We start from the raw sequence: 15,664 nt of genomic DNA, 5'->3' as shown, positions 1-15,664 counted from the left end.
CCAGAGTGGTTATAAATCTAGAGAAAATGTATTTCATCTCACTTCAAGTTACCGTCAAATGTAAATATTGGTGTTTTTTGTTGTTGTCATGCAATGCTAGCATTTAAAGTGTTTATATGTGGGCAATCTGATAAAAATTCAAACTGCTGCTCAGGCAGGTCAATTAAAGAAGAAGCTGCACCCTATGATTGAAACCATGATTGTTTATTTGACATTATTTTTTAATATGTTTAAAGACAAATTTTCCAAATATTACATTACACTACAAGTCTTGAAGTCAGTAACAAACACATGTTTTCCTTGTCTGTATCTCAGGCCTCTTCTCTTGGGTTTAGGCGGGGGCCGCGGGGCTCAGGACGGGGCTCAGGACGGGGCCAGGGGCAAATGGGGTGGATAGCTGCGTCCGATCCATGGCAGTGCAGGCGGTGGAATTGGGCCCTATGACGCTGCCTTTCTTGGTCAGGAGGGCCACCATCAGCAGGGGGAGGAGGGCCACCATCGTCACCACCTGTAGGGGGAGGAGGGCCACGACCACCAGGACCATCATGGTCAGGAGGGCCACGACCACGAGGACCATCACTGTCAGGAGGGCCGCGACCACGAGGACCATCACGGTCAGGAGGGCCGCGACCACCAGGACCATCATGGTCAGGAGGGCCACGACCACCAGGACCATCATGGTCAGGAGGGCCACGACCACGAGGACCATCACTGTCAGGAGGGCCGCGACCACGAGGACCATCACGGTCAGGAGGGCCGCGACCACCAGGACCATCATGGTCAGGAGGGCCACGACCACCATGGTGTCTACATATGGGCTCCCGCTCACCATCGCCGAGGGCAGTAGAGTTCTGTTAAGAGCAGACCCAACAGAGAGTGTAAGTGAATTTCATGACAGTAACTAAGTATACTTACTGTATGTGTGAAGTGTACTTTACTTGATTATCTTTTATTTTACCCCATAACATTTCAGAGGCAAATGTTTTATCCCCTCCATTTATTAAATGTTTTATTTAGGGCTGGGACTCGATTAAAAAAATTAATCTAATTAATTAGAGGCTTTGTAATTAATTAATCGAAATTAATCGCATTTTTAATCGCATATACATATTTGACCTAAGAACAGTGAGAAGCAATTTTTTTTCACATGGATTTTAGTATACCATTAGGCACATTCACACCGCAGTACTTTTCCCACAAAGGTTCATGAGAATTGAGTTCATGAGAACTCTTTGAACCTGGGGGTGGATTAGGCAAATGAAGCCGCTGACGTCACTTCTTCTTCTTCTGCTTTGGGTTTACTGGCAGGCCGCAAACCACTTCACGGCGTATACTGCCGCCCAAAGTCCCCGGCCGGAAGTCCCCGGAGTTAGGGACTGGCTTCAGTAGAAGCTGCTGGGAGTCCCAGCAGCCTTCCGAGTAAATCGCCAGAACGCCGACACCTCCTCATCTCCACCGCTCCCATGTTTTATTTTGTGTTGCCATAAGTTAGTCTCTCTGCGTTTCTGCGCTGGGCTAATGCTAATAATGCTAATGCGAGGATAATAAAATGGCGGCTTCACAAAACTTTTTGGGAGTTTTACGGGGCGTGGTTTGCAATCCGCCCAGCCAATCAGAAATATAGCTCTTTTCTCACAAGAGAGCCTTACGAAAGTCCCTGCTCTCTAGCAGCTCTCTGCTCTCTAGCAGGGACTTTCGTCGGGGTAAAAAGGTTCTCATTAACTAATTTTAGTACCGGCTCTTTTTGGTGTGAACGCGATAAAAGAGGCTAACGTCCACGCTAGCTTTCACGCTAGCTGCTATATGTTTTGCATTGAGGTGATACTTGAGGCTTGATGTGCTGCGGTGATATGCGAATTCCTTTTTGCATAATTTGCACACAACCGTGCTCTTATCGACGCTTCCATCCGTCCGTTTTTTAAAACAACATTTCCCACTGTTGTTCACTGTGGTTTGTTGTTGTCTGAAGTCATGAACGTTAGTTGGTGCTCCAGTATAATCGGTACGCCTGAAACTCATCCAGTGAGAAACGTTCCGCTGTGCAAAAATAAGTGCGATTAAAATGCGTTAATTTTTTTAACGCGTTAATTTTTGTGTAATTAATTAATCTTAATTAACGCGTTAAAGTCCCGGCCCTAGTTTTATTCTATAAGTATAATTTGCTAAAGATATTTCTGTACTTGTGATGGAGTATTTCTGGAATGTAGTATTTTCTTTTTAAGTTAAGTAAAGGATCCGAGTACTGGTCTCTGCACAGATATTATTTGGCTACACAATTGATCAATAACAGATATAGAACAAATGGATATTAAGGTGAGCAAAATGCGGACTCACCATTGGAGGGTAGTAATCACACTCAACAGACATGAGTCCCTTGGATTTGGAGTAAGATGAATGGCAGAGAGCATGACGCTTCAAAGAAAAAAGAGAGAGACAATTAGAGAAGAGGAATCTCATTGAGCAACAGTGAAGGAAGCTTATACTGCCATGCCACCAGGCCCTGTTGGTTAGTTTGGTTGTTTTATTTGTTTATAAGCTAATTCAATCGGTATAATGTCAGTCACATTATGTCGGTCACATGACATATCGGTCACACAACAAAATGTTGGTAACATTACATAGTGACGGTCACATGACATAAAGTCATCCACAGGTCACAATGTCTGTCACGTCATTCAAATGACATTACATAATGTCGGTCACAATATAAATGTGATCATGTTAAATAATGTCGGTCACATGACATAAAATGTATCACATGTTCCGTCACATGAAGTTGGTCAAATTACATACCTGCTATCACATGACAAAGTGGGTCAAATAACAAAGTTGGTAACATTTATAAAGTCTGTAACATTTATCGCATTACATAGCTGCGATGATATGACATAATGTTGTTACAATTACATAATTGTCACATAACATAAAGTTGATAACATGACAGTAACGGCCCGTCCACACAGCGGCGTGCGTTGAAGCTTGCCGGCGGGCGTGTCTGAAACTCGACCAACAACCAATCACCTGAATCTCCCGCCCCTGACACACAAGCAGCGGTTTGATTGGCTAGAGCTTGTACTGGCATATGATTCGATTGGCTGACGCTTCTGCCGAGGCTTCAAAAGTTGAACATTGCTCAACTTTTGCATCGAGCCACGCCAGCGAAGCTCCGCTTCGCTTCCCACAATGCAGTTTGGCGAAAAGTGACGTCACCCCATTCAAAGTGAATGGTGAAGCTTTCAACGCACGCCGCTGTGTGGACGGGCCGTAAGTAAATCACATGAAATAAAGTTGGTCACATGACATGAAGTTGATAGGTCACATGACATAAAGTCAGTAACATGACATAGTCAATCACATGATATAAAGTTGATCACGTCAGAAAGCTGGTAACATTTCACGACATTACAAGACATAATTGGTCACATGATATAATGTTGGTCAGACGACACAACGTTGGTCCAACGACATTTCTTGCAAATTCAGTGATTACTGTCAAAGTGTGTCTTCTATTCGTACGAGTTGTACTTACAGCTCGATCAGGGCAGAGGGGTTTGCATGCCTCAGGAAGGATTCTGGATCCCATTCGGCAATGGGACTCCACGAGGGCAATCTCAGCCCAGTAGTTCATCCCGGTCATCGTCCACTGAGAGAGGAGGACATAGCACTGCATGAGGCTACAATAAATACTTTAAGGTAAACATACATTAATAATATAATATTGGGTGGGATGAAACCCTCTTTATGGTCACACATGCAGAGCACACAGCACACACAGTGAAATGTGTTCTCTGCTTTTAACCCATCCTAGTACTAGGAGTCTAGTACTAGGAGCAGCGGGTAGCTATTGTACAGCGCCCGGGGAGCAATGGGAGTGGGGGGGGGCAGGGCAGGGGGTGAACTGGGAACTCTCCATGTACCAGTCCACACTGGCACACTCCATATTTTAGTTCTGGTCGGGGACATGAACCAGTGACCCTACGGCTCCCAGTCCAAGCCCCTACTGACTGAGCCACTGCCAGACTTAGAGACATAACTTCCTTAACATGGACATGCTGAAATAGTTGACCTGTAATAATCACAAAAAAGAGGAAACTGTAAGGCCTCCTGCACATTTGTGTGTGTGTGTGTCTAGGTTCTTTACCCCGATTTTAATCCGTCCCACGTCCTTCAGGATGAAGTAGTTCTGGTTGGTGGTGTTCTCGTTGACTCTCTGCACAGCTTCTTTTACAGACTTCATACCCTCAGGGTCATGAAGTGAGATCAGATTGGGGCAGTCAGTGCAGATGCTCACCATCTCACTGTCTGTTTTCACTACACACACACACACACACGCACACAAACACACCCCATTATTTATTTGTCATAACGAATAGTTTCCCCAAATCTAATTATATGGTAGTAGTAAGGTAGAGATATATAGACATGAATAGCACCTTCTTAGCCGAGTGGTTGCAGTGGGCCTTTGGTGCATGTCATACTCCTTGCTCACCCCCGCCCAAAACAATCTAAAAGTTAAAACCCTAACCAGGGTTTTTGGCAGATTGTCTATTATCAATGTTCTGTTGTGTATCAGGCGTGTTGAATGAGACCCACCTTGTCGCGTGTCACAATGATAATTTCTGACTTTTGCGTCACCATTTATCACATTAATCCTCACGGAGCAGTTGGCCATCACCGCCTACAGAGAAACACAGAGCTTGTTCTGTCGAGACCTCACATAACCAATTATCATGCGTCAATCTGGCTGTACATGAACGTGACACAATTTGGTTAAAGAGTAACTGATCCAACACTTACCCGTTGAGTCTCTCCGCGGATCATACAGTCCTCAAAGTGCTTCGGGTTGATGTTGTGGCACGTTGTCTCCATAAGGTCCAACTGCAGCTCGATTTCACAGCCGTCATCGACCTGCAAACACCAGAGAGTGTAAGTCACATTTCATTTTCATTTAGATGATACTTTTGTCCAAAGAGACCTACAATAAGAGCAAAGATAAAAACTCAGAACCCCAAGAAACCTGCAAGTACATTTTCTATACATGAAGTTAATAATATATATAATATCTCACTACATTTACTCAGTCACAGTTAACTTAAAGAAATATTTTGTTTTAGCATTTAAAACATTAATATATAAGATTTGTGTATCTTCCATTCATTAAAGGAGATCTATCATGCTATATTTGAATAATATATTGTAGGGCCATACCTATATAAGGTATATATTTATACGTTTTCTTTTTCAAAATACCAAACAGATCATGCATTTTAGCCATGCCTCATTTCGCTCTATTTTGTTCTCCTCCACCCCTGTCTTTGCATGCGCTGCAGCTGACCACGCCCCCCTGCAAAGGAGGGGGCCGAGTTACGAGCCTCATGTTACCATGCTGTTACCATGCCACGGCAACCTCTCATTCCCCTGATTGGTGGAGAGTTGGCCATATAGGCGGAGCTCCTCGTCACTGACGTCAGACTATTTTCAAATCTGAATCAGCTCTGTTGCAGCCGCATTTTTTTTAAATTTGGGGTATGGAGGAAAAGAGAGAGGGTTGTGTTTTCTTACACTTGGTGAGTTCCCTGACACACCGGGGACACATATTAATGTATAAAAGACGTACAAAGGTGCATTTTGCATGATAGGTCCCCTTTTAAATGAATTTATTCGATCACAATAGAAAAGGCATTTCAGAAATAGTTTCTGTGGGTATCGATTAAAGGTCCCCTATTATGCAAAATGCACCTTTTTAATGTCTTAAAGGTCTCCTATTATGCTATTTATAGGCATATATTATGGTTCTCAGATATATTAAAAAAACATGTCTATGATGTGTTTTGCTCAAAATACCAAACCGATCATGCATTTTAGAAAACCCTCATATCCCTTTAAGCCCTGTAAGAGAGAGGCTGATTCTGGGTCCTTAGCTTTAAAAAAAAAAAAAGGGGGGGGCTTGTGCCTGCTCAGAATTCTACGAGATACTCAGCTTAATGCTGCCGTGATTAAATGCCATATCATGTTCCAAACCACATCAAGGATTATTTCTGAAACAGTATGGAGCACAAATGCTTTTTCTCTTCCGGATTTACCACAAGGTGAGTTCCCTTTTTTATTTCCTGCTTTTTTACACATGCTCTCTCCAGTACAGGTTAGCTCTGAGTGTTAGCGATGCTTGCTAATGTAAACAAAGACCATATTACGTCCAAAACAGTCAGGCATTGTTTCTGATACAGCAACGTTTCTGATAGGGCTGGGGGTCCACATTTCCGATATTACGTCATATCGGACGCAAATCTGGATCAGCTCCGTTGTACCCCCATTTTTAGAGATTTGGGTACGGAGGAAAAGAGAGGGTTTTGTTTTCTTACACTTTGTGAGTTTCCTAACACACCGGGGAAACATGTGTATGTATAAAAGAAATCAAAAAGTACATTTTGCATGATTGGTCCCCTTTAATACATATATATGTCTCCCCTGTGTGTTAAGAGACTCAGAAACTTTCAGCAAAAAAGGTTGTCTCTTTCCCTCCTTATCCAAGTGTGTGAAATCCGCAAAAAAAACGGACGAGTTTTCGGTTCATACGTGACGTAAAAGTTCATATTTGACGTAATTTAGCAACAAACCAACCACGGTAAGACCCCGCTTACCTGATTCCCCTCCCGCAGCACCTTTGTGTGTCTGTGTAGTTTGGCAACCGGTTTCAGCAGGATGTCTAAGAAGACTAAACGCTATTCTGTTTTAGGCTGAAAAAATCCAGCACAGCAGAGTTTCTGCCGGTGGATATTGTGAAACACTTCTCTTCAGCAGTGTTCCCTATTACCATGGAGCTGCTCGGGTAGGTGCGGAGAACCAGAAACATGTCCGCAAAGGGGCGTGGCCAGCAGCATCTCATTAGCAGTTAAAGGTCACCTTTTATGCAAAATTCACTTTTTGATGCCTTTTTATACTTAAATGTGTCCCCGGTGTGTCAGGAAACTCACAAAGTGTCAGAAAATACAACCCTCTCTCTTTTTCTCCTTACCTACATCTCTAAAAATGGGGGTACAACGGAGCTGATCCAGATTTGCCGTGGTCATGACGACATTACTAAAATGTGGGCTGGTTTTGTGCTCACGGCCCTATCAGAAACGTTGCTGTATCAGAAACAATGTGCGACGTGTTTTGGAAGTAATATGGTCTGTTTACATTAGCAAGCATCGCTAACACTCAGAGCTCAGCTAACCTGTACTGGAGAGAATATGTGTAAAGAAGCAGGAAATAAAAAAAGGAACTCACCTTGTGGTAAACCAGCAAGAGAAAAAGCATTTGGGCTACTGTTTCAGAAATAATCCTTGATGTGCTTTGGAACCTAATATGGCGTTTAATCACGGCAGCATTTAGCTGAGAATCTGGGTAGAAACCTCTCTTCACAGAGGAGAGCCCATGCCTTCTCCAAAGGGGCGTGGCCAGCAGCAGCTCTGCAACATTTAAAGCTACAGACCCAGAATCAGTATTTTAATAACAGGGCTGAAATAGAGGGGTATGAACTGAAGCATGGCTAGAATGGGTGATCTGTTTGGTATTTTGAGCAAAATAGTTAATTGGCATGTTTTTTATATATCTGAGACCAATTTTTTTGTATTGCTTGTACATGTACGCCTAAAAATAGTATAATAGGAGACCTTTAAAGCTACAGACACAGAATCAGCACTTTTGTTGGAAAAGGGCTGAAACAGAAGGGTATATATGGCATGCTATAATTCATGATCTGTTTAGTATTTTGAGCAAAATCTTCAGAGACATGTTTTATATATATCTGAGAACTATAATATATTGTTGAAATAAGTATAATACATGACCTTTAAGTCATAAAGTCCACCCTGGGAAGATAACAGTTTTATTGTGTACGTATTAACTGGCTAAAAGGTCTCCATTATGTAATAACCATGACATTTTATAATAATTTTGAAATACTGAAATGTAATAAATATTAATTGTAACACATCTGTACACATTTGTTGTCATTATATGACAATGCACAGGAAAATACTTGTCATTATAGAGGTGTAATATGATGCAAAAAAGGTGCCAACGCTGTGACATCTACTCCAGTTTGCTATGAAGGCTGTGCAGCTGCTAGAGTTCTTTCCAGGACCAAGAGGTTAGTCCTCATCACCCTGATTCCTAAGTCACTACACTCTCAGTCACAGCCGAACTGAATCTGTACATGGATCGGGACTAAAACACATCACAGACATGTTTACAGAGTTCTGTGTGCTGAAGCAACCTTTACTACTTCACTATGCTGTCCATCTTAAACATGGTCTTATCTTCAAAACAGAAAAAACACACAGTTAAAATATGCTAATGTTGAGTTATGTGTGTTCTTCAAAAAAATGTACACTTAAAGAAAGTTGGTGTAATGAGTAATGCTAGTAATTATTTGTACCTTTTCCACTTTGTTGCCTTTGATCTCACTCAGCTTGAACTTGTAGCCATGGTCGTGTTTCTCGTCGATGTGATGTGCAGCCATCCGTGCCGCCGCAGCACCTCCATCTTCGCTGCAGGTCACCGGCTCCACAGCTGGAGCAGCGCTGCAGAGCAGAGCCGTCGAGCACAGCAGCAGCAGGGTGGGTAATCCCTTCATGATGCTGAGATACATGAAGCAGACGGCTGCAGCGAGGACCCTTTATAGACCTCAGAGGGAGGGACGGATACAGGAGGTTAGTGATGGAGACTGAAGAGGGGGTAGCATGAGGTCAGGGCCGCACAAAGTCATGGGACAACAGGGACTTTAACCATGGCACTGTATGTTCACTCAAACAGTTTGTATACTGCCAAACTTTTCCTGGCACTGTAACATTTCTACTGAAGTAAGTCAAATAAAGAAACTGTCAGTTGCATCGCAGCTTTACAAGATTGTAAAATCTTATATCTCATATATGCCAATTTGTCATGCTGGAAGGAGATTGTGGCTAACATTCAGACCTACGATCGATCAGGAGAGGGCAGATTCCTGCTGATTGAGGAGCAGTGGAGCAGCACTTTCCTCTTATAGATGTTGGTGCATTCCTCACAAAAGACAAGTCTATGATATTCACTGAAAGGCCATAAAAATTGATGCATAACCTTCATATTGCTGACTTTACTGTCAATGTTTAAAACTAATAACCAGAGAAAACATAAACTACTTCCAAACTGTGACATTTGTAGTTTGTTGTACTGTTTTTTTGTATTGCTTGTGTTTTAAATGTAAAATATACAACATTTAAAAAATGTACATTATGCTTTTACATTTGCAGATCCCTCTTTGTTGTTTAAAGTCAATACATACAAATAATAAACACAAACAATAAAAACCAATCAATCAACCGTATTCATGCCATCACATAAATATAGACAAATACTATAATATTCTGTCATGTCTACAGCATATTCCCAGTTCACTGTACCTTAGATGTCTAGCATCTTCAGATCTAATTCCTTGTCTGCCTCACCTTTGACCCGTGTCTGTCTTTTTGGACGTTTGCCTACCAGCCTCTGCGTTTTTTCTGTTGTTTAACTTTTCTCACTGCTTTTCTGCGTTCAAACCACCGGTCATTGACCCATGAACCTTTGCTCTTACACAACCTGTTCTATCATAAAAAAAGAGCCATTAGAGGCTCAATCTGTTGGGACAAGCACAGCTGGGAAAACAGTACATGAAAGTCAGAAAGAAAGACACAAAGTGGATCACTAAGCCAAATGCCTGCAGCATGTTGCAGCCTTTACAATGACCAATACAGTAATGTTGAGAATAATAACCCAAACTAAAATGACAATTTTAATATTGAGTTGAATGCAATGGCATGGCCATTGTACAGTTGCCAACCAAGACACATCTTCATAAACTTGACAACACATGCGCAGCAATAAAAAAAAAAAAACGCTCCATAAATGAAACTGCAAGTACAAAAACGCTGCAAGACTCTAAAAACATAACGGATACAAGGACACTAATGCCCCGGCCACACGAGGACGAAAACGGCTAAACGCATAGGATTAACGCAATCGCAAAAAAGCTTCCGTCCACACGCAATAGTCATCCGGATAGTGTCTGTCCACACGAGACAGCTCCGTTTAGCTCCAACCGCTGGAGAAGCTGCAGTACATATGCAGGAGCCTGTACGCGGCGCTGTAACTTCCTCCACAAAAGCAGCGAAGAAGCATGGTTGTCATGGTTGCCCTTCTGTTTATTCTCCGCGGTGGGGGCCGAGGGAACCGGGCAGAGTTTTTCGCCAGTCAACGTGTATTCAAGTTTAAATCTTCCGACAAAATTATAAAAGTGCCGGTCAAAGGTCTTCTTTGTTATTTATTGAGCTTTAAAACAAATGAATAACGAATCTATATATTATAATAATAAAATACACAGAGCCTCTCTTTTTCCTCCCTCTCTTCGGACAGCGCCAGTGTCTGTTTCATGCAGCAGAGATCCAGTAATGAGTGACCCGGCCGACAGTAAAAATAAACATATTTATATCTAGTTTAGGTAGTTTGAGAGGTAATTAAAATAGCTAAGGGTGATGATCGGACTTGAAGTGTGTGTTTTACTCCGTTCACCGCCGCATCACAGCGGGAGGAGCTGCAGGTAAGCAGAGCTGCGTGTCTCCGTCCTGTCAGATTAGACTTCACTCACGTTTAGGTCCATATCGAGAGAAAGATAAATAATCTGAATTCAGTGTGCAGTTTACTTTGACGCGGGGGTGAGCAGCAGAGGTGGGGAGAGGCGGGGCTATTGCCTCATCATTATCAGAAAATGATCGTATAGGGCGTACACACGGAGCCGTTGGACCCCCCAGAGCGTTGCGTATGCCGTTCTATCCACCTTGGGACCCGTTATCGTTTACGCAGTCGTTTAGTGCCGTATTCGCTCGTCCTCGTGTGGCCGAACGGTCTATATGACACTAAACAGTAACGCAAACGACCGTTTTCGTCCTTGTGTGGCCGGGGCATAAAACGTGATGCACACGGCTGGGACCGGAGCGCAGTAAAAGCTAACTGTCAGTCTTGCAGAGTCAGTCTGTTTCATAATTGTTAGTGTTTTGTCAGTATATCAGGGTTGCCAACTCTCACGCATCTGGCGTGTGACACACGCTTTCACTCTCAATCTCACGCTCTCACGCTGCCCAAACTATTCTCACGCCAAAAAACAAGAATACCGAAGACAAGAAACGGTTTTGAAAACTTTTGTCACCTAGTGATCGTCTTCTCAATAAAACATCTTTGATAATGTCTTCTGGCCAATCAGAATCAAGATAACGGCGTGGTGTTGTTGCAGGAAGTCCCGATGGAGAATACTTTTGCGGTAGTACATCTCTATATACATCGATACAACATTACGTGTTGATAGAAATCAACACGTAATGAAATAAGACCCCACGGTTTGATGATTGATAGGTGTGTGGGCTGTCTTTCATTTTGACACACAGAACAATGGGGGCTATCCACCCTTATCCACAATGTAAAGTAATTCACACAGCCTCTTCCACTTCTCTCTGTGAGGAGCAGCAGGTTCAGCTTTCAGAACAAAGTAACACAAAACTAAAATGGCATTCATTTTTTTAAATATGTCGTGTAGTAATAGATTTATTTATTTTTCTTCTCAAGAGAGTACCAGAATGTGTATTTTATGTTAGTATTTCAAAAAATCTCCTGGAGGAGAATCCCCTAGACCCCCCTGCAGGGGTTGGGTTTTCAGCATGTCAACTCTTTCACCTGTGGAGAAATTGCAGGATTGGCTCCAGGTCGCCCTTTTTATTTACTACAAGACAAATGTGCCTTTTTATTAGGGATGCACCGAATATTCGGCCACCGAAAATTATCGGCCGAAAATGGTAAAACAGGCCCTTTCGGCTTTCGGCCGAAAGGGTTTTAGCACCGAAAAAATATCACCGAATGTCAGAACAGGCTTACGTTGGTAACCTAACGTGTTGTTGTGATGACGTAATAAAGACGCGGCGACCATGCTCGCGGCTGGCTCACAGGGGGGGGAACATTGACCTTTGTCATCGAGATTGCCCTGAGCCTTTAACAAATCGTATTAAATAATCTGATGACAGACTGTAAACAGAATAGCTGAAATTTTAACAAACTAAATAACTCAGTTACCTCTAATCATTAACCCATGTTTGTATCATGTAGTTAACTCCGTGTGTTGCTGCTAGCATACAAAACACCTGACGTGGAAACGTTACTCGTGATGGGGCTACAGAGCTGCTAGAAAGACGGTCGAACCCGGTACATTCCTCCGTCTGCATGCGGTGCACTTTTGCTAAATGTTTAGACAAATTGCTCGTGCTTACATGCTAAACTCTTATTGCACTTATGGTAACAAGTATTCTCCACATCGAGACGGGTAAAGTTTAACCACACCTCGGAGCGCGTTCTCTCCGCCATCTCCGCAGTGTGCTCCGCTGCATGTAGCAGCTGCGTGTGTGTAAACTGCCCCGCCCCCTCGCACACAGACGGGGGGGAGAGATCTCGTCTGATCGAAAATACATCATAGACGCATTTGTTGTCTTTGCATATTAGAAACGAGTTGGCGACACTAAGACTGCGATATCATGTTTTTTAGCAATAATACATGAAATATATAAATGTACTGTATGCATTCAAAAGTGCTGAATAAATGTTTTATGGACCCATAATAGTGATTATTATTTAAGTTAAGTTTTGCCATAATCATGTCTATTTCCATAATCAGGTAGCTGAACAACATTGGTAAAAAATGTATACATTATATATATATATTTCTATTAATCATTTTCGGCCTTTCGGCATTCGGTTTTCGGCCAACTGTTTCCTATTTTCGGTATCGGTTTCGGCCAAGAATTTCCCATTCGGTGCACCCCTACTTTTTATTTCATACAGTTCAATTTGGATTGAGGAAATAATCTAAACCTCACGCGTGGCGTTTCACTGTCAAGGGGAGTGTGTATGTAATTACATTGCAAATACTGACTTGAGCCCCACCACCACTGTATGGGTTAGCCCTACCATAGATTACCCAACAAAAATACTCTCTCGCAACTGCCGACCCGTATTGCGCAAGCGCAGATCTAAGAACCAGTAGAAATGATAAAAAAGTAAAAGTCTGCTGCTTATTGTTCTACTAGGCCAAAATAGAGTGTGTTAATTAATATATTTGGCAGTTTGGAGTAAGTCTGTAGATTTGTTTGTGTGTGTGTGTTTCATGTATAAGCATCTCACGATAATTAATTTTGTTGGATACATTTTCCCGGAAATTATTGCGATAAACGATAATATTGTCGGCACCGTTGTATGACCATTTTAGACCACTGACATAATGATAATATATAATAATAATTCAAGTACATCCTTTCAAACGGCTAGTCACATCCTCATGTAAATGGCAATTTATCGAGTTCATTTTTATTTATCGTACGATAAGTCAATGAATTGCTTATCGCGACAGGCACACAATAAAACAGTGGAAACAAACATGTGTTTGACTTTCATTAGTGAATGAAACTTTGTGCCCTTTATAGTCTGTGTCCAATATTGTGTATTTGTATATATTGTATATATATCCTATATATATGCTAAGGTCCCGCTACTGACACGATAGCAGTCATTTAGTGCGCATATGTGTAATTAAACCCATGATATAAAAATCTCACTCCAGCCAGGTACCCAAAGTTGGCAACCCTGGTATATTTTAAATAACTAGGTTAGCTACGTTAGCTAGCTAGCTTACAGCAGAACTGCAATAATGACAGAAGAAATCATACAATCGCATTGTAAAAAATAAGCCGATAAAACTTACATTTTTATTTAAATTTCCAGTGACATGAACCAACATGTCATGATACAGAGAATACGTTTATTTTAAACCTGGAAGAATGCATGTCCTTAAATTGAGGAAGGACAGAACAGGCTTTCAGAAAGTTGTTTTGACAGGTGCTGGAGACTTCTGGCGACTGTCAATTGCGGGAGGTTCTTCTGACACGTGAAGCCATTCTTGCCAGTTTTGCCAGCGTTATCAAAATCCATTAAGTGAAACCTTTGAGACTGCGTGGGGTACTTTGATCAGGAACTAATATGAACATTAAGAGCACAACACCTTACGTACAATGACTTTAGGAAAGAAAGATCAACTTGTCCAAAAACACAAAGGAGTGTTTAAAAAAAAATATTATGTTAATTTCTTTACCTCTGCCCAACTAGCGGGTTAAATCCAGAGCCATATAATAGAAGAGTTACGACATCTCCGTTCACTCCAATGGACCAGTTTTTTACAGCAATGGCGGATCGTGGAGCCTCTCAATCGGAACGATAGACTAGACTGCGGCTAGTCTATGGTTGCAGCATAATAGACCGTTCGTGATGGACTTTTGAAGGTAAGAAGACGTTTAAAGATTTATATTGCGGATATTATCAGAACATCTGAATCAAATTAACTACACATGTGTATTAAAGGATGTTAGTGGATTATCCCTTCAATCAGTATATTTAACGTTTACAGATAACAGATTAGGCTAGAATGCCGGATAAAGTTAGCAACACACGTTAACCACGAACAGCCTATTAATCCGTTCTCCTAATGTTATTTCCTCCAACGTTGTGGAATTAGAGAAAAGGGGCTTCTTAACGTGCTTTTATCCGGGGTAGAGGGAGTTACATATTTGTTAAATATAACATTGGGGCGTGTGATTGTAGTGGGTGGAGGTGGTGACCAGGTGAAATGAGGATATCCATCTTGGAGTTCAAGCTAGTATAATATAGTTAACGTTACACAATAATAAGGAAGAGAGCTATTTTTGTGATACATCGCTATTTATTTGGATTTAGAGTGGATATTTGAGACTTCTAAACAGTAAACTAAAACGTAACTGATTGGTGAGTGTTTTTAGCAGAGTCATATTATGTCCTTGTGATTCTGTTGATTATTACCTGTCTGTATTATGTTGCAGCTCAGCTGATTTTGGATTGATGGTAAAGTGAGAGTGAAAACACAAGGTAAAACCCTCCTGCTCTCAGCTCAGTCAGATAAATGGAGAAGAACAATAATGTTGGATTCGGCTTCGAGTGCATTTTACAACTTTAAGCCCCCTAATGCTTCATATAAGTGCTATAAAAGTGTTCATACTTGGTAGTTTATTTAGTAAAAAAAAATTATTCGCTGATTATCTGTCTTTTTGTCAATGTAAGTCAATGGTAAAAAGTATTTTGGGCCCAATGATGTCAAGAACTCACACGGAAGTAGTAGTACTGGTTAAATGTCCAGTGCTCTTCCTTGAGGTTCGGGTTTCAAGTTCTCTTTATACATCCATGGATCAACCTCACTTTAGCTTTTCTGTCAACAACCAGAAACGCTAAATGGATCTTCTACCATTGAAATGTGTCCTGTGATTTGGCAATGTATGTAAAGCTACTCAGACTGAAATGTTAAAGAATGAAGTAGGTTTTCCTTTACTCTAATCAATAAATGTTTCGGTCTGTGCTCATAAATCGTTTAGGCATATAAAGAACTGGCAGTCTCCAGCAGATAGAAGCTGTTGGAGTAGAACTTTCCTCAACGAATAAAATGTATCGTATTATTAGTGTAGCAGGATGAGAGTCCTAATCCCTGGTAAAGCGTATTCTCCTCGTTTGGTTCTTGTGAGTATATCACCACCAGGGGGCACCATAT

The 15,664-nt window shown here is 41.7% G+C and overlaps 1 protein-coding gene across 3 annotated transcripts; it reads right to left on the bottom strand.

Annotated features, from left to right (window-relative positions):
• Window positions 1-183: 183 nt before the first annotated feature.
• On the bottom strand, window positions 184-8,680 carry LOC117558718 (histidine-rich glycoprotein-like). 3 transcript variants are annotated; one of them, XM_034235086.1, is made up of 8 exons: window positions 8,423-8,680; window positions 4,798-4,908; window positions 4,594-4,678; window positions 4,142-4,311; window positions 3,530-3,643; window positions 2,335-2,412; window positions 616-851; window positions 184-549 (listed from the first exon to the last, which is right to left on the bottom strand). In XM_034235086.1, the coding sequence occupies exons 1-8, from the start codon at window positions 8,633-8,635 to the stop codon at window positions 312-314; spliced, it is 1,245 nt and encodes a 414-aa protein (XP_034090977.1). In that variant the 5' UTR covers window positions 8,636-8,680; the 3' UTR covers window positions 184-311. The 3 variants fall into 3 exon arrangements, with proteins under 3 accessions (XP_034090977.1, XP_034090986.1, XP_034090970.1); XM_034235095.1 differs by having other exon boundaries at window positions 184-667; window positions 800-851; XM_034235079.1 differs by having other exon boundaries at window positions 184-851.
• Window positions 8,681-15,664: the final 6,984 nt, after the last annotated feature.

The sequence above is a fragment of the Gymnodraco acuticeps genome, unplaced genomic scaffold (genome assembly GCF_902827175.1).
Source record: "Gymnodraco acuticeps unplaced genomic scaffold, fGymAcu1.1, whole genome shotgun sequence".
Taxonomy (NCBI): Eukaryota; Metazoa; Chordata; class Actinopteri; order Perciformes; family Bathydraconidae; genus Gymnodraco; species Gymnodraco acuticeps.
This window is presented reverse-complemented; position numbering and strand designations above follow the sequence as displayed.